The 18853-nt window shown below is 39.5% G+C and overlaps 1 protein-coding gene and 1 non-coding gene across 2 annotated transcripts; one reads left to right on the top strand and one right to left on the bottom strand.

Moving 5' to 3' along the window:
- On the bottom strand, positions 1–18462 carry LOC148574062 (uncharacterized). Its single transcript, XM_088505854.1, has 5 exons — positions 18145–18462; positions 16766–18048; positions 2033–2924; positions 620–719; positions 1–377 (listed from the first exon to the last, which is right to left on the bottom strand). The coding sequence occupies exons 1-5, from the start codon at positions 18460–18462 to the stop codon at positions 1–3; spliced, it is 2970 nt and encodes a 989-aa protein (XP_088361980.1).
- LOC148574063 (small nucleolar RNA R71) lies at positions 9867–9970 on the top strand. The gene has a single exon (XR_015906466.1). It is a non-coding gene; the product is annotated as a small nucleolar RNA R71 (small nucleolar RNA).
- Positions 18463–18853: the final 391 nt, after the last annotated feature.

Below are 18853 nucleotides of genomic sequence, written 5' to 3'. Positions count from 1 at the left end.
CTAAAGAACTGGTTGATGAATGTTTGGACCGATAGCTCCTATTGTCCTTTTGTTCTTCCTCAAAACGCATAGCAACTTCTCTTCTTTTTGAGGATTTAGTTCCCTTGCTATGATCACCGGGAATTTGTGGGCTTCATCAAGGTATGAATACTTTAGGTGGGGTGGCAATGGCTTCAATTCTAACTTTTGCTCTTGCCTTATCACTTGAACTTCTTCACTTGGATCTTTACTTTCTTCTTCAATCATATGTTTCTCTTCTAGCTTTGCATAATGCACTTCGGTCACAATGTTATCAATTAGATCACACTGGAATATGGAATAGTTCTCCGGTGGGTGCCTCATTGCCTCTTCTAGGCTAAAACTTATAACTTTTTCATCTATCTCAAATGAGTAGTGTTAGAATATAATTAGGATCAATTAGGATCAATTAGTATTATTTAGTATATTCAATTAGGATCAATTAGGATCAATTAGTATTCTAACAAGTAGGTTCCCGAATGGGCATCAAACTTGAATCTAGAGGTTCTCAAAAACGGTCTCCCAAGTAGGATAGATGATGCCCTGTCGGATTCACTTGGTGGCATCTCAATGATATGGAAATCAATTGAAAATATCAAACCCTTGATGTTGACCAACACATCTTCCGCAATACCCGTCACGGTTATTATGCTCTTGTCCGCCAAGACAAACCTAGCCGCCGACCACTTCAACGGTGGGAGCTTCAATAGATGATAAACGGAAAGAGACATAATGCTAACGCATGCACTAAGGTCGCACATACAATCAATGAATTGGACTCCATCAATGACACAAGAGACTAAACAAGGACCTGGATCAACACACTTTTTCGAAATGGTCCTACCAAAGCCTAAATGGTCCTACCAAAGCCGAAATAGAATTCTCCAATGGAATGGTTTCCAACTCATGAATTCTATCTTTTTTCATACACAAGTCCTTAAGAAATTTCGCATATTTAGGCACTTGATGTATGGCATCAAAGAGGGGGATAGTTACCTACACTTTCTTGAACATCTCTACCATTTTGGGTCAAGTTCTACACGCTTTCTAGCTTTTCTTGTCAATGTAAAAAATGTTATTGGTTGAGCCACTTCCTCTAGAACTTGCTCCTTTCTAGGGACTTCACTCTTTGGTTGAGGGGTTTCATTTTCAACTATCACATGTGATTCCTCCTCCTCTTCAATTTCTTCTATCTTAACTCCATCTTCCTCTTGAGCAACTATCATTGGGCTAGGTGCCCTTGAGTCCCTTTCTTTCAATTGGGTTCTGGACCTCAAGGTTACGGCATTAATGCCACCCTTGGGGTTGGGTAGAGGTTGAGAAGGTATGGTACTAGAGGTTGAGGCTTGAGGAGTAGGGGTAGAAGGTGGCTCCATGCGAGTAATGAGAGCTTGGAGGGTGGAAGTAAGACCATTAAGACTTGAGTTGAGTGTGTTTTAGAGTTCTTTTTGCCCTTGAAGTATGGATCAGAGTGTGTCATCTTGATTTGGAGAAGTGAAAGGATAAGTGATTTGTGGTGCTTGTGGTTGGTTGGGTGAAAGTGGTTGTCTATGAGCTGGTATGTAGGTTTGATAGTTTCTTCCTTGGTTTAGTTGTTGGTTTAGAGGATTTTGTGAGTACTGGTTTTGTGGAGTGTTGTTGTTCTATCTTTGGTTGCCTCCATTGTCCCCACCTCCTTGTTGATAATTGTCCCGCCAACTTTGGTTGGAACCATCCCTCCAACCTTGATGGGAGTTGTTACTCCCTTGGCTATAGTTACCTCCTTGTTGGGGGTACCCTTGGTTATAATTGCTCCCTTGTGAATGGTATCCTTGATTGGCACGTTCATAGTAGGAGCGATCATAAAAGTTGTGGGTAGCCGCTAGAGTATTATCTTCTTGGAGACTTGGACACTCATCCGTGTAGTGGGAGTAGCATGAGCAAATGCCACACACTTTTTGGGGACCAATTGTTGACATTGTTGATTTTGAGGAGGTGGTGGTTGTTGTTGAGATGGAGGTTGTTGTTGATTCACTTGGAGTTGCTTTAGAAGACTTGTCATCTCACACAAGGTCTTAGTAAGGGTAGCAGTCTCACCACTAGAAGAAACTTCATTCACGGCCTTTGGGCGGTTGATTCTTTGTCTAGCATGTTGAGTGGATTCGGCCAAGTCGGTAATGAGTTGCCATGTCTCCTCCGCCGTTCTATACTTTAACAAAGAACCGTTGCTTGAGGCATCCAATAAATTCTTATCTTGCTCCCTCATGCCTTGGCACACATAGCTAAGCAATACTTGAGTGTCAACCATGTGGTTGGGACATGAGTCAAGAAGTTTACGAAATCGCTCCCAATACTCATGTAAAGTTTCCATCTCGCCTTGTACAATACATGAGATCTCTTTCCTTAGCTTGTCTGTCATTTCTATGGGCATGAATTTATCAAGGAATTCTCTTCTAAGCAAGTCCCAATCGGACACAACATCACTAGGTAAGGTATAAAACCACTCTTTGGCTCTTCCCTCAAGAGAGAAGGGAAAGGCAAACAACCATATAGCCACTTCATTGGATCCTTCCCGCCTAGTAGTCGAGCATACACCATGAAAGTCCTTGAGGAGTCTAATTGGATCTTGTGCGGGAAGTCCATGGAAATTTGGTAAAAGATTGATGAGAGCGGTCTTGAGTTCAAAGTTTGCATTCAAGTTGGGATGAAGTACATGGAGAGGTTGAAGAACAGAATCCGGTGCACCCGCTTCCTTGAGAGTAACTCTCCTTGGAGCGGTCATATCGTCAATACCTAGATCAAAAGAAGAACTATTAGTAGTATCAACGGAAGAGTAATTAGTGCCTTCGTTGGATGACGGTGATATGGTTGGTGATTTGGTAAAATCCTTTTCACCTTCCTCAAAGGCTAACTGCCTTTGAGCTTGCCTAATGTGAAGCAAAGTTCTTTCAATTTCCGAATCAAATGGTACTAAGCTCAGATTTGGTAGTGAACGCGTCATACAATGAAGGAGATAAGAAGCTCATGACATCAATTGGTATCTAAACAAAGACTAATCCTAACTAAGAATCAAACAAAGAAATAATCAATAGGGAAATGCAAGTATCCACATATTAACATATTCACACTAACCAATAGAATGGCACACATAAGCAACTCCCCGGCAACGGCGCCATTTTGATGAACCGAAATATGCGTAAGCCGGTTAGAAATTAACAATGAATCCAATCGTGAGTATAGTCCAACCACCACGCAAATATCGCATCAAACAATTCTAAAATCTATGACCGAGAGTATTGATCCCGGGTCGTTCTCCCTAGGAATTGCTTTAGAATGCACATCATTGATTAGGAAATCTTTTGTGGTTTTGAGAGTTGGTACAAAAATTTAAGCTAACAAAAGCAAACAACAATTAATTGAGATAAAGGCCTTTAGTATTGGAAGTTCCATCATTATAGTTTCCTTCAATTATGATAAGAATTGATTGTTGCTTCACTTAGTTAACCCCCTAACAATGGAGGAAAGTCAAATAAGAGTAACTAACTTGAGTCACAAGTCCTAGTCTCACCCTAGGGAAGTCTAGCTTTAGTGCACTCCAAGTCAATTAGCAATCCTCAATTCATAATCTACAATTGATATCCACTATTCAAGTGTCTCTAATAACTCAACCCCTAAGCCAAGTAAGGGAAATCTACTCCATAGCTAGGGTTGTCATTATCACAAACAATTGGTAGGCAATCAAAGAAGACATGATGTAATTGAGAGAAAAAGATTGAATTAAAGCTATCTAATCCAAACAATCATCAACAATCAAGCAATTGAATGAAATTCCACAGTTTATTAATCCAAATTCAAGGCAACAAAGTCAAAGAAATCTAGATCTAAGAGATTGAATTAAAAGAGTATCAATTAAGAGTTGATGAAGAGTGGATCGACAACTTGTATTAAAGCAAAAGTGAATTAGCAATGGATCTCACCAAGGAATCAAAGGAGAATTGTGATGGTGTTTTTGTGGAAAAACGAATTCCAAACACACAAATCTAACCGGCAAGTGTACCGGGTCGCATCAAGTAGTAATAACTCACAAGAGTGAGGTCGATCCCACAAGGATTGATGGATCAAGCAACTTTAGTGGGTGATTAGTTTAGTCAAGCTAACATTGAGTGATTGGGTGAAACTGATCAACAGAATGTAAAATTGAAATGAATTTAAATTGCAGAAAGTAAATGGAACTGAAACTTAAAGAGTAAGCAATGTAAATTGCAGAAACTTAAATGACAAGAAATGTAAATTGCATCAAATATAAAGGAGAGTGGGAGCAGGGAAATTAAATGAAAGCAGTAGATCAAAGCTTAGAACAATTGCAAGGAAATTAAAATTGCATGAAAAGTAAATTCAGATCATAGTGGCTCAAATGTAAAGTGCAGAGGAACACACGTGCAGGAAAGTAAATTGGGAGCAATATGAGCAGAAAGTAAAAATTGCAGAGAAGGAAATTGTAGCAGAAAAGGAAATCAGCAAGAAGACTTAAATCAATTTTGAAATCTCAAAGAGCACTCAACAATTTCAATGAAACAGTAAAAAAAATAGCAAAGCAAAATTGCTTGAGAAAGCTAAACAGAGATGAAACTCAGCTTAATTACAAAATGAAATTGAAGATCTCAGGAAATCAAAGAGACTAGAAAATAAGTCTAGATCTCAATTCCTTCCTTGATCCAACAGCAAACAGATTGAATAATAAAGACAAATGGAAGCAGTAAATGAAAGCTTTGATTCAAATCACAATTTCTTGAATTATGCAGAAAAATAACAAGAGAAGTTGCAGATGGAGAATGAAAACAGAATTCCTTCCAATCTCAATCCAAAATTTCAAAACAGAAAAGAAAACTAAGAGAGAAATCAAAATGAAAACTAAAGAGTGTAAAACTCCCTATTGGAGCTAGCCTTCTCAATGGTGCTCCCCCCTAAAGAAATGAAGCAGATGCCTTTTTATAGGCTTTTCACAAGATGAAAATGAAAATGAAAAATGAAATTCTTAATAAATTACAATTAAAAATAAATTCCTAAGCTAACTTGTTCTTGTGCCTTGAAGTGATATCCATGGACTTTTAAATTTTGGTGCAGGATTGAATTAATTTGATTTTTGGACCATGGGTCACACTCCCAGGGCAAAGCTCTCCCCAAGAGCTTCAAAGCTCTCCGTAAGAGCTCTATTAGAAGCACCCCTTTGTTTTGGAGAGAAACTCTAAGTTCGAACCATGATGGAAGCATTTTGTGAGCCCTTTTTCTTATATTTTCATGAGGAGACCCATGATAAAGCTCTCAAGGAGAGCTTTGGAGCTCTCAAGGAGAGCGCTACTTCCTTGCTTCCCTTGGTTTCCCTCTTCGAATCCTGGTGAAGCCACTTTGATTTATTTTTGCTTATTTTTGGTCCTTAAAGATGCCTTTTACTCGTGCCTCAGTTTCATGCCAAATACGGATTACCATATATCGTTGGAAAGCTCTGAATGTCAGCTTTTCAACGCAACTAGAAGCACATCAATCGGACTTCTGTAGCTCAAGTTATGGCCCTTTGAAGGAGGCATGGTCATGCTGTAAACGCCCAGATTTTAACTTAGCGAAAATTCTTGCCTCCCTCCCCCTTGGTCTTGGGTTCAAGCCTTGGTGAGTGCATTGTTGAGCTCTTTTTCCCTTGATTTTTCCTTGAAGCAGCCCGAAAAAGCTCATGGGCAAAGCTCTTGGCAAGAGCTTTGCATGTGAGCTTGCCTTGCTTCCTTCTTCCATGTGCTTTTGATAAAGCTCTTGGCAAGAGCTTTTAAGCTCTTGGCAAGAGCTTGGCTTTTGATTATTTGAAGTAAAGCTCTCCACAAGAGCTCTAAGCTCTTGGCAAGAGCTTTGTGCTCTTGCTCCTTGTTTTGAGCCACGCTTTTCTTCCTTTGGACCACGCTTCTCTTCCTTGATTTGGTCATGGGCCATGCTTTTAAAAGCGTGGCCTAAGGCTCCAAAGTGTGCTCCAACTTCAAAGTGTGCCCCAAAGCTCTTTTTTTTTCTCCTTTTTAGCTTATTTTGTGCTTCTTTGCTTTTTTTTCTTCTTATTTCCTACAAGATTTATAAAATTAAAAGATCAAGGAAATATACCAATTAAGTACAAAAGCATTCATTATTCAAGCACAAATCATCAATTTCTTGTATGAATAAATATAGAAAGACATGACATGGTGACATGTCATCAAATTGCAATGGAGGAAGTGAAATCCTAAAGAGAAGTTGGAGTTTCTCTCTCTAAAATCAAAATGTAACTAACTCCCTAAAATATTTAGAATTATGATTAATTGTCCTAACACTCCTAATTCTTGGTCTTCTTAAGCTTTTCCTCTAAAATTCTGCTCCAAAACAGGGCCTGGGACTCCCTGAAATCGCTGGTCACGTATTTTGATTAAAAAATCACGTGCGCACATCGGCGCATACGCGCACTATACGCGTACGCGCACATGGGGTCCTCTGCGATCTGCGCGTAGGCGCATAGTGCGCGCGTTCAATGACTTGTGGCCCAGCCACATAAGTGCGCCGGCTTCTCGTCTCGGCTCCACTCAGCCGGCTCTGGGTGTACACATCCACGCGTACGCGCACGGTGCGCGTGCGCGCACATGCCTAAGTTCCAAGATTTGCTTTATTCCATGGTCCTTCCATTCATGCATGCTTCCTTCACTCCTCTTAGCCATTTTTGCCCTGTAACTTCTGAAACCACTTAACAAACAGATCAAGGCATCGAATGGTAATAGAGGAGGATTACAATATATCAATTTTGATGCAAAAGAAGCATATTTTCATCTATGAGACAAAGTTGGGAGAGGAACACAAAATCATACAGTTTTATATGAATAAGTGTGGAAGATCATTGATAAAACCCTTAAATTCTATACATGATAAACCCTAAAAACGGGGTTTATCAAGCGTCACGTGGCTCAGTTGCGAGAAAACGCTGGGGGCAATTTCTGGGCTGCTTTTGACCCAGTTTCGGGCCCAAAAATGAGGATAAGAGGCTGCAGAGTGAAGCTGGAAGATGGAATCATTCACAATTCATTCAATCACACTTTAGGTTTTAGATGTAGGTTTCTAGAGAGAGAGGCTCTCTCATCTCTCTAGGTTTTAGGGTTTTTAGTCTTTTTTCTTCTTAGATTCAGATTTTCACCTTTCTTTAATTTAGTTTTCCTTTACTCTTGTTTGTTCTAGCATCTTACTTCTTTTAGTTTATTTGTTATTGCTTCCGTTTGTTTACTTCATTGTTGATGCACTCTTGCTCCCTTTGATTTAGATTAATGCAATTTATATTTTTATTTTATTGTTCTTTCTTTAATTATTGGTTATTGTTGTCTTGGAATTGGGTATCTTAGATTTTATTATCTCTTATTAATTCTCTATGCTTTTATTTTGTGCCTTCCATGTGTTTAATAAAATGCTTGGGTGGATTTTAAATTAGATTTTTATATTCTTGACTTGGATTGAATAATTAGAGACTCTTGAATTGTCAAAGTCTCTTGTTGAATGGTAATTGAAGATTTCCGGTTAGCTTGAACTTCACTAAATCTAGTCTCTCACTATGAGTTGACTAGGACTTGTGAACTCAAGTTGATTGTATGCACTTGACCTTCCTCCATTGGTTAGAGGTTAAGTAAGTGAAGGCAATTCACATTTACCATCACAATTGACGATGATAATGAGGATAGGACTTCTAATTCTCAATCCTTGCTAAGAGCTTTCTTAGTTATTAGTTTATTTTTCTCGCAATCTATATTTTCTTGTTCCTTATTTCAAAAATTCCGAAAATATACTTTTCCATAACCAGTAATAAACTACACTTCCCTACAATTCCTTGAGAGACGACCCGAGGTTTGAATACTTTGGTTAATTTTATTGGGTTTGTATTTGTGACAAACAATCTAAACGTTGATTGAGGTTTAATTGACGGTTTAGAACTATGCTTGCAATGCGATATTTTTGTGAAAATCTTTACCGACATTTTTCCTCCGTCACTACCATTCCTCTTAGAGCTTAATGATGGTTGCCCCACACCAAACTTAGAATTGGTGTCTGGGGGCTCTGTTAGGCTCTGTACAGCGAGGAGTGGTTGAAGCACTTCATGTTTATGAATGGTGCTTCCTTTAGTTGAGGTTGAATGAGGTTTATGAACCTTGAACACAAGATAGTCCTCATCTAATTACAGGACTAGTTCTCCTCTGTCTACAATAATTACAGCCTTGGCTGTGGCTAGGAAGGGTCTTTCAAGGATGATGGATTCATCCTCTTCCTCCCCAGTATCCAGGATTATGAAATCAGCAAGGATGTAAAGGTCTTCAACCTTCACCAAGACATCCTCTACCAGTCCATAAGCATTTTTCGTGGACTTGTCTGCCATCTCTAGTGAGATTATTGCAGCTTGTACCTCAAAGATTCCCAGCCTCTCCATTACAGAGAGAGGCATGAGGTTTATGCTTGACCCTAGGTCACACAGAGCCTTATCAAAGGTCATGATACCTATGGTGCAAGGAATTAAGAAGTGCCCAGGATCCGGTTTCTTCTGAGGTAACTTTTGCTGGACCAAGACATTGAGTTTCTTGGTAAGCACTGGAGGTTCTTCATCTAATGGCTCTGTGCCAAATAGCTTGGCATTCAGCTTCATCAGAATTCCTAGGTACCGAACAACTTACTCTTCCCTAGTTTTCTCTTCCTCATCAGAGGAGGAGTACTCTTTAGATTATATGATATTCAACCAAGCATTCAATGGAACTTCAATGGGTTCCTTATGAACCTTGGGTTCTATCAGTTCTTCAATAGGGGAGTTCTCAGTGGGCTTAGGGTTGCCAACTATCCCTATTGTGGAATTCAATGCCAGGACTTGTGTTTCTTTGAGCGTTGAATGCCCATCATGCATCCCTGTACTGGCGTTCAATGCTTGCTTTGGTACTGCTTTGGGTGTTGAACACCCAGTAAGGACCTCCTTACTGGCGCTCAACGCCAGTGATGGCGCTTCCTTGGGCATTGAACGCCCAGTAAGGACCTCCTTACTGGCGTTCAACACCACTAATGCCTCCTTAGATTCGGCCTTCACTTCTGTAGTGATGGTATTGCACTCTTCTCTTGGGTTTACTTTAGTGTTACTAGGAAGAGTATTTGAAGGGATTTCAGGGATTCTCTTGCTCAGTTGACCAACTTGTACCTCCAGATTTTTGATGGAGGACCTAGTTTCTGTTATAAAATAGTGATTGGTCTTAGAGAGTTTAGAGACTATGGTTGCTAAGTTAGAAAGGCTCTGCCTAGGAGTCTCCATCTGCTGTTGAGAAGATGGGAATGGTGGTCTGTTATTGGTTCTTCCACCTTGATTATTATTGAAGCCTTGTTGATGCTTCTATTGATCCTTCCATGAAAGGTTAGGATAATTCCTCCATGAAGGGTTGTAGGTGTTTTCATAGGGTTCTCCCATGTAATTCACCTCCTCTATTAAAGGTTGATTTAGATCATAGGCATCTCCATCATAGGAGGTATCTTGGGTTTTGCCAGTTGCAGCTTGTGATCCAGTCAAGTACTGAGAGATCATATTAACCTGTTGGGTCAAGATCTTATTCTGAGCTAATATGGCATTCAGAGTGTCAACTTCCAGGACCCCTTTCTTCTGAGCTACCCCATTGTTCACAGGGTTTCTCTCAGAAGTATACATAAATTGGTTGTTTGCAAACATTTCAATGAGTTTTTGCGCCTCTTCAGGCGTTTTTTTCAAGTGGAGTGATCCAGCAGCAGAATGATCCAAGGACATCTTGGATATCTCAGATAGACTATCATAGAAGATTCCTAGGATAGACCATTCTGAGAGCATGTCAGGAGGACAACTCCTGATCAGTTGCTTGTATCTTTCCCAAGCTTCATAGAGGGATTCACCCTCTTTTTGTCTGAAGGTTTGAACTTCCATCATGAGCTTGCTCATCTTTTTGGGTGGAAAGAACTTGGCCAAGAAGGCATTGAACAAATTTTTCTAAGAGTCCAGGCTTTCCTTAGGTTGAGAATCTAACCATATCTTAGCTCTGTCTCTGACAGCAAAAGGAAAAAGCATAAGTCTGTTGACCTCATGATCCACTCTATTAGTCTTAACAATATCACAAATTTGCAAGAATTCAAATAGGAACTTATGTGGATCTTCCAGTGGAAGTCCATGAAACTTGCAATTCTGTTGCCTTAGAGAAACTAACTGAGGCTTTAGCTCAAAGTTATTAGCTCTAATGGCAGGTATAGAGATGCTTCTGCTATAGAGGTTAGAAGTTGGTGCAATGAAGTCACCAAGAATCATCCTTGCATCTCCTCCATTATTCTGTTCGGCTGCCATGTATGTATTCTCTGTTTCTTGTTCGAAAGGTTTTGTGAGATTTTCTCTGAAGTGTTGTGCTTTAACTTGTTGTAAATGCCTCCTTAGGGTCCTCTCAGGTTCAGGATCAGGATCAAAGAGAGGTTCTTTATCTCTGTTCCTACTCATAAACAAGAAAAAGAAAATAAGAAAGAAGAAGAATGTGAGCTCTATGTTAAAGAATAGAGGACTCCCTATGAGTTGTGAAAAAGAAAGAAGAATGAAGATAGAGGAAGGAGATGAAGAATTCGTATAAAAGGGAAGAAGAATTTGAAAGTTAAAATAATTTCTATTTTTATTTTATTTATTAATTTAAAAAGATTTGAAAACTTGAATGTGATTTTCGAAAAAGAGGAGAGAGAAAGAGAAGAGAAGTTTTCCAAAATAGAAAAGAAAAGAATTAGTTAGGAAGTCTTGAAAAAGAAGAAAGAGAAAACAAGTAACTAACTAAGAAAGATTTGAATGTAAGATAAGATAGAAGATTAGAAAAAGATTTGAATTTAAAATTTAAAATTAGAAAAGATAAGATAAGAATTTAAAAAGATTTGAAAAAGATTTAATTTTGAATTTTGAAATTGAAACAAGATAAGATAAATATTTGAAAAAAAGATTTGATTTTTGAAAAAGATTTGATTTTAAAATTTGAAATAAGATAAGATAAGATTTTTTTGAAATTTAAAGAAAGATAAAAAGATAAGATAAAGATTTAAAAAAGATATGATTTTTGAAAAGATTTAAAATTAAGATAAGATAAGATAAGATAATCATTTGAAATTAAAATTTTGAAAATACTTTTGGAATTTTCGAAAATTTAGTTAAAGATAAAAAGATATTTTTGATTTTTTTTAATTAATGAAGAAAGAGAAAAACAATCAAAATTTTTGAAACTAGAACACACAAAAGACACTAGACTCAAACAAAAGAATTGACACTAAACTTAAGAATTGACACTAGACTCAAACAAAAGACACTATTTTTGAAAATTTTTTTGAAAAGAAAATAAGAAAGTTTGAAAATTTAACAAGAACAAGAACAAAGACTCAAACAAAAAGATAAAGATCAAAAAAGAAAAGCAAAGGTTTTTGAAATTTTTTTGATTTTTTCGAAAAAGAAAATAAAAGACTCTTAACAAAATTAAAAAAAAGTACCTAATTTAAGCAACAAGATAATCCAGTAGTTTGTCAAATCTGAACAATCTCCGGCAACGGCGCCAAAAACTTGGTGCACGAAACTGGCTCCGCAGAATTCGCACAGATAGACCGGCAAGTATACCGAGTCGTCCAAGTAATACCTGAGGTGAGTCAGAGTCGATCCCACGAGGATTGTTGGTTTGAGCAAGCAGTGGACACCGTGCAGATCTTAATTAGGCGGATAGAAATTATAGTTTGTCACGAAAAGCATATAAAAACAGATAAATAGAACGTTACTAGGTAGATAAGAATTTAATGGTGATAGAATGATTGAGGCTTCGAAGATGCTTTGTCCTTCCGAATTAACTTTTCTTACTGTCTTCTTCAATAACCTTTTGATTCTTTCGATGGCAGTTGTAAGTGATTAACTTATGTCCTCTCATCAAGTTAACCACTTCTACTGCAGCAATCCACCACGTTGAGATGACTCATGTCTTCTCATCAAGGCAAGTCTAGGTTTCTCACTGTAGCAGAAGATGAAGCTCTAGGCAGTCCATTTTCCTTCACGATTCTACTAAAGGTGCCACAGACAAGGCAGATCTTCTGGATCAGAAAGTGCTGTTTTTCTGACTCTAGCCTTAACGCCACAGAAACTTCATGCACCCATAGTCAACAGGATTACATGTCATATATCTAAAGTTGCTTAGATGCTCTATTGGAATCCGCAATGCAATCTCTAGCTATAGTTCAACGCTATCTGAGTCAGAAATCGCACGGAACCCATGTAGAACAAGGGTGATTGTCACAAGTCACCCTCAATTCATAAGATGAAGAACAATGTTGCATAAGAGAATAGAATCAGACATATTGAATGAAAACAGTATTATTATTGATCCATGGTGCACGAATTATGAATCACACTTTTCACCACTCGTACCACTAACCAGCAAGTGCACTGGGTCGTCCAAGTAATACCTTACGTGAGTAAGGGTCGAATCCCACGGAGATTGTTGGTTTGAAGCAATCTATGGTTATCTTGCAATTCTTAGTCAGGAAGTCAATTATATTTATCAGTTGAATTGCGACTGAACAAGAGAGCATGGGTTAAAAGTTACTTGTTATGCAGTAATGGAGAATATGTTGGAGTTTCGGAGATGCTTTGTCTTCTGAATCCCTGAATCCTACTCAGAATACCACAGACAAGGTTTAGACTTTCCGGATTCTCATGAATACCGCCATCAATCTAGCTTATACCACGGAGATTCTGATTAAGGAATCTAAGAGATATTCATTCAATCTGATGTAGAACGGAGGTGATTGTCAGACACACGTTCATGGATTGAGGAAGGTGATGAGTGTCACTGATCATCACCTTCTCCATAGTTAGGCGCGAATGGATATCTTAGATAGGAACACGCATGTTTGAATGGAAAACAGAAATACTTGCATTAATTAATCGATACACAGCAGAGCTCCTCACCCCCAACAATGGGGTTTAGAGACTCATGCCGTCAAAGAGTACAAAGTTTTGATCTAAAATGTCATGAGATACAAAATAAGTCTCTAAAAGTTGTTTAAATATTAAACTAGTAGCCTAGGTTTACAGAAAATGAGTAAGCTATGATAGATGGTGCAGAGATCCACTTCTGGGGCCCACTTGGTGTGTGCTGGGGCTGAGACTTAAGCAATTCACGTGCATAAGGCTGTTTTGGGAATTCAACGCCAGGTTTGGATCCATTTCTGGCGTTGAACTCCAACTTTTAATCCTTTTCTGGCGCTGGACGCCTGAATTGGGCAGAGAACTGGCGTTGAACGCCAGTTTATGTCGTCTATCCTTGAGCAAAGTATGGACTATTATATATTGATGGAAAGCCCTAGATGTCTACTTTCCAACGCAATTGGAAGCGCGCCATTTTGAGTTTTGTAGCTCCAGAAAATCCACTTTGAGTACAGGGAGGTCAGAATCCAACATCATCAGCAGTCCTTTTTCAGCCTGAATCAGATTTTTGCTCAGCTCCCTCAATTTCAGCCAGAAAAATACCTGAAATTACAGAAAAACACACAACTCATAGTAAAGTCTAGAAATATGAATTTTTCCTAAAAACTAATGGAAACAAACTAAAAACTCACTAAAATATACTAAAAACTATATGAAATTAACCCCAAAAAGCGTATAAAATATCCGCTCATCACAACACCAAACTTAAACTGTTGCTTGTCCTCAAGCAACTAGACAAATAAAATAGAAGATTAATAGGTTGAGAAGCAATAATATCTCAGAGTTTTGAGTGAAGCTCAGATTCTAATTAGATGAGCGGGACTAGTAGCTTTTTGCTTCCGAACAGTTTTGGCATCTCACTTTATCCATTGAAGCTCAGAGTGATTGGCATCTATAGGAACTTAGAATTCAGATAGTGTTATTGATTCTCCTATTTCAGTATGATGATTCTTGAACACAGCTATTTCATGAGTCTTGGCCGTGGCCCTAAGCACTTTGTTTTCCAGTATTACCACCGGATACATAAATGCCACAGACACATAATTAGGTGAACCTTTTAGATTGTGACTTCAGCTTTGCTAAAGTCCCCAGTTAGAGCTGTCCAGAGTTCTTAAGCACACTCTTCTTTTTGCTTTGGACCTTGACTTTAACCGCTCAGTCTCAAGTTTTCACTTGACACCTTCACGCCACAAGCACATGGTTAGGGACAGCTTGGTTTAGCCGCTTAGGCCAGGATTTTATTCCCTTAGGCCCTCCTATCCGCTGATGTTCAAAACCTTGGGATCCTTTTTATTACCCTTGCCTTTTAGTTTTAAGGGCTATTGGCTTTTTGCTCTTGCCTTTTGGTTTTAAGAGCTTTGGCTTTTTCTGCTTGCTTTCTCTCTCTCTCTTTTTTTTTCCTGCAAGCTTTGTTCTTTGCTGCTTTTTCTTGCTTCAAGAATCATTTTTATGATTTTTCAGATTATCAATAACATGTCTCATGTTCATCATTCTTTCAAGATCCAACATATTTAACAGTCTTAAACAACAAATTCAAAAGACATATGCACTATTCAAGCATTCATTCAGAAGACAGAAAGCATTGCCACCACATGTAACTAATTAGAATTTCTCTTATTAAAAACTCGAAATTTTATTGCCTCTTATTCAAAAGATCTACTATTTTATTCATGTTTGTTGATGATGAGAAAAATAGACTATAACTTAATTGGAGATAAAATCAAAATAGATACTCATTACTACTATATGACTCCTAAGGTAAAACTAAAATAAGAACAGTTATCACAGAGTTAAGGCTAAGATTAGAACTCAACAACCTTGAGGTTTGGAAGTGGATGTTCCTCTAGTCCGTGAGGCGCTTGGTCCTTCAAGAGATAACTCCTGACGCTTCAGTTCCTTGGTTAAGAACTTCCCTTGATTCCAAAGTGGTTTTGGAATACTCTCTTTCTTGCCTCTTGGAGTGGGTTGTTTTCCTTTAGGGGCCATGATCTTAGTGATCACGGATAAAGACACCAAACTTAGAGGTTTGCTTGTCCTCAAGCAAAAGAAAAGAAAGGAGATGGGTAGAAGGAGAGCTCCTCCCTACTATCCTGGCGTTTGAACGCCCAAACACTGCCTTTTTTGGGCATTCAACGCCCAAATGCTGTTCTCCTGGGCGTTCAACGCCCAGTTGTTGCCCTTTTCTGGCGTTGAACGCCAGATTGCTATCCTTACTGGCGTTCAGCGCCCACTGGCTACCCCTTTTGGGCGCTGAACGCCCAAAATAGGCTCTTACTGGCGTTTTCTTGCCAGTGAGCTCTTTTTCTCTGTTTTGTGTGCAGATTCCTTCTGTAACCCTGTGAACTTATGCAATTGATTCTTTACCTTGTTATCAATGAACTCTATATAAACAAATAAAAATAAAAATAGAAATAGGGCAAAATGCTTAGAGGATTGATGCCCCATGGTTGGGTTGCCTCCCAGCAAGCGTTTCTTTATTGTCTTTAGCTGGACCTTACTGAGCTTTTAGTCTAGCTTCAGCCTTGAGCACTCTTGCTCAACGTTGCCTTCAAGATAGTGCTTGATTCTCTGTCCATTGACAATGAACCTCTTATCAGAATCAATATCTTGAAGCTCCACATAACCATATGGTGAAACACTTGTAATCACGTATGGTCCCCTCCACCGGGATTTCAATTTCCCGGGGAATAGCCTGAGTCTAGAGTTGAACAGCAGAACCTTCTGTCCTGGCTCAAAGATTCTAGATGACAGCTTTCTGTCATGCCACTTTTTTGATTTCTCTTTATAAAGCTTGGCATTTTCGAAAGCTGTGAATCTGAATTCCTCTAGCTCATTTAGCTGGAGCAATCTTTTTTCTCCTGCTAATTTGGCATCAAGGTTTAGGAATCTGGTTGCCTAATAGGCTTTATGTTCCAGTTCCACGGGCAGGTGACATGCCTTACCATACACAAGTTGGTATGGAGAGGTCCCTATAGGGGTCTTGAATGCTGTTCTGTAAGCCCACAGAGCATCATCCAAGCTCCGTGCCCAATCCTTTCTACGGGTACTTACTGTCCGTTCTAGGATTCTCTTTAATTCTCTGTTAGAGACTTCAGCTTGCCCATTAGTTTGTGGATGATATGGAGTAGCCACCTTATGGCGAATTCCATACCAAACCATGGCAGAGTAAAGCTGTTTATTGCAGAAGTGAGTGCCCCCATCACTGATTAGTACTCTAGGGACACCAAACCTGCTAAAGATATATTTCTGGAGGAACTTCAGCACTGTTTTAGTATCATTGGTGGGTGTGGCAATGGCCTCAACCCATTTTGATACATAGTCAACTGCCACCAGAATATAAGTGTTTGAGTATGATGGTGGGAAAGGTCCCATGAAGTCAATTCCCATACGTCAAACAACTCAATCTCCAAGATTCCTTGTTGAGGCATGGCGTAACCATGAGGCAGATTACCAGCTCTTTGGCAACTGTCACAGTTACGTACAAACTCTCGGAAATCTCTATGGAGTGTGGGCCAATAGAAGCCACATTGGAGGACATTGGTGGCTGTTCGCTCACCTCCGAAATGGCCTCCATATTGAGATCCATGGCAATGCCATAGGATCCTCTGTGCTTCCTCTCTAGGAACACACCTACAGATTATTCTGTCTGCACATCTCTTAAAGAGATAGGGTTCATCCCACAAGTAGTACTTTGCATCAGTAATTAATTTTTTCTTTTGTACCCTGTTGTACTCCTTGGGTATGAACCTTGCAGCTTTATAGTTTGCAATATCGGCAAACCATGGTGTTTCCTGAATGGCGAATAAATGCTCATCCGGAAAAGTCTCAGAGATCTCAAGAGAGGGGAGGGGCGTCCCTTCTACTGGCTCTATCCGGGACAGATGATCAGCCACTTGGTTCTCTGTCCCTTTTCTGTCTCTTATTTCTATATCGAACTCTTGCAGAAGCAACACCCATCTGATGAGCCTGGGTTTTGAATCCTGCTTTGTGAGTAGATATTTAAGAGCAGCATGGTCAGTATACACAATCACTTTTGATCCTACTAAGTATGATCTGAACTTGTCAATGGCATAAACCACTGCAAGTAATTCTTTTTCTGTGGTTGTGTAATTTTTTTGGGCATCATTTAAAATGCGACTAGCATAATAAATGACGTGCAGAAGCTTGTCATGCCTCTGTCCCAATACTGCACCGATGGCGTGATCACTGGCATCACACATTAGCTCAAATGGTAATGTCCAGTCTGGTGTAGAAATAACTGGTGCTGTGACCAGCTTAGCTTTCAACGTTTCAAACGCCTGCAGGCATTCTGTGTCAAACACAAATGGCGTGTCAGCAGCTAGCAGATTGCTTAGAGGTTTTGCAATTTTTGAAAAATCCTTTATAAACCTTCTATAGAATCCTGCATGCCCTAGAAAGCTTCTGATTGCCTTAACATTGGCAGGTGGTGGTAATTTTTTAATTACCTCTATTTTTGCTTGATCCACCTCTATCCCCTTGTTTGAGATTTTATGCCCAAGGACAATCCCCTCAGTCACCATGAAGTGACATTTTTCCCAGTTTAAAACTAGGTTGGTCTCTTGGCATCTCTTCAGAACAAGTTTCAGGTGATCAAGACAGGAGCTGAATGAGTCTCCATATACTGAGAAGTCATCCATGAAGACTTCCAGAAATTTTTCCACCATATCAGAGAAAATAGAGAGCATGCATCTCTGGAAGGTTGCAGGCACATTACACAGCCCAAATGGCATCCTTCTATAAGCAAACACTCCAGATGGACATGTGAATGCTGTTTTCTCTTGATCCTGGGGATCTACTACAATCTGGTTATAGCCTGAGTAGCCATCCAAAAAGCAGTAATACTCATGACCTGCCAGTCTTTCTAGCATCTGGTCTATGAATGGTAAAGGAAAATGATCCTTTCTGGTGGCTGTATTGAGCCTTCTGTAGTCAATACACATGCGCCACCCTGTAACTGTTCTTGTAGGAACCAGTTCATTTTTTTCATTATGAATCACTGTCATGCCTCCCTTTTTTGGGACGACTTGGACAGGGCTCACCCAGGGGCTATCAGAAATAGGATAAATAATCCCAGCCTCTAGTAATTTGGTGACCTCTTTCTGCACCACTTCCTTCATGGCTGGATTTAGCCGCCTCTGTGGTTGAACGACTGGTTTGGCATTATCCTCCAATAAGATTTTGTGCATGCATCTAGCTGGGCTTATGCCCTTAAGGTCACCTATGGACCATCCAAGAGCTGTCTTGTGTGTCCTTAGCACTTGAATAAGTGCTTCCTCTTCCTGTGAATTTAAAGCAGAGCTTATGATCACTGGAAAAGTGTCACCTTCTCCCAGAAATGCATATTTCAAGGATGGTGGTAATGGCTTGAGCTCGGGTTTAGGAGGTTTTTCCTCTTTCAGAAGAAATTTCAGAGGCTCTTCCATGTCCTCTGAATCCTCCGAATCAGGCTGAACTTCTTTAAAGATATTTTCCAACTCTGATTCGAGACTCTCAGCCATGTTGATCTCTTCTACCAACGAGTCAATAAGATCAACTTTCATGCAGTCTGTTGATGTGTCTGGATGTTGCATGGCTTTGACAGCGTTCAACTTGAACTCATCATCATTTACTCTCAGGGTTATTTTCTCCTGTTGGACGTCAATGAGGGATCGTCCAGTTGCTAGGAAGGGTCTTCCTAGAATGAGAGTAGCACTCTTGTGCTCCTCCATTTCCAGCACAACAAAGTCAGTGGGAAAGGCGAATGGCCCAACTCTGACAATCATGTCTTCAATCACGCCTGATGGGTATTTAGTGGAGCCATCAGCAAGTTGGAGA

The sequence above is a fragment of the Arachis ipaensis genome, chromosome B2 (assembly GCF_059453495.1).
Source record: "Arachis ipaensis isolate K30076 ecotype BB chromosome B2, ASM5945349v1, whole genome shotgun sequence".
Taxonomy (NCBI): Eukaryota; Viridiplantae; Streptophyta; class Magnoliopsida; order Fabales; family Fabaceae; genus Arachis; species Arachis ipaensis.
Note: the sequence above shows the minus strand (reverse complement) of the source record. Positions and strands in the feature narration are given on the sequence as shown.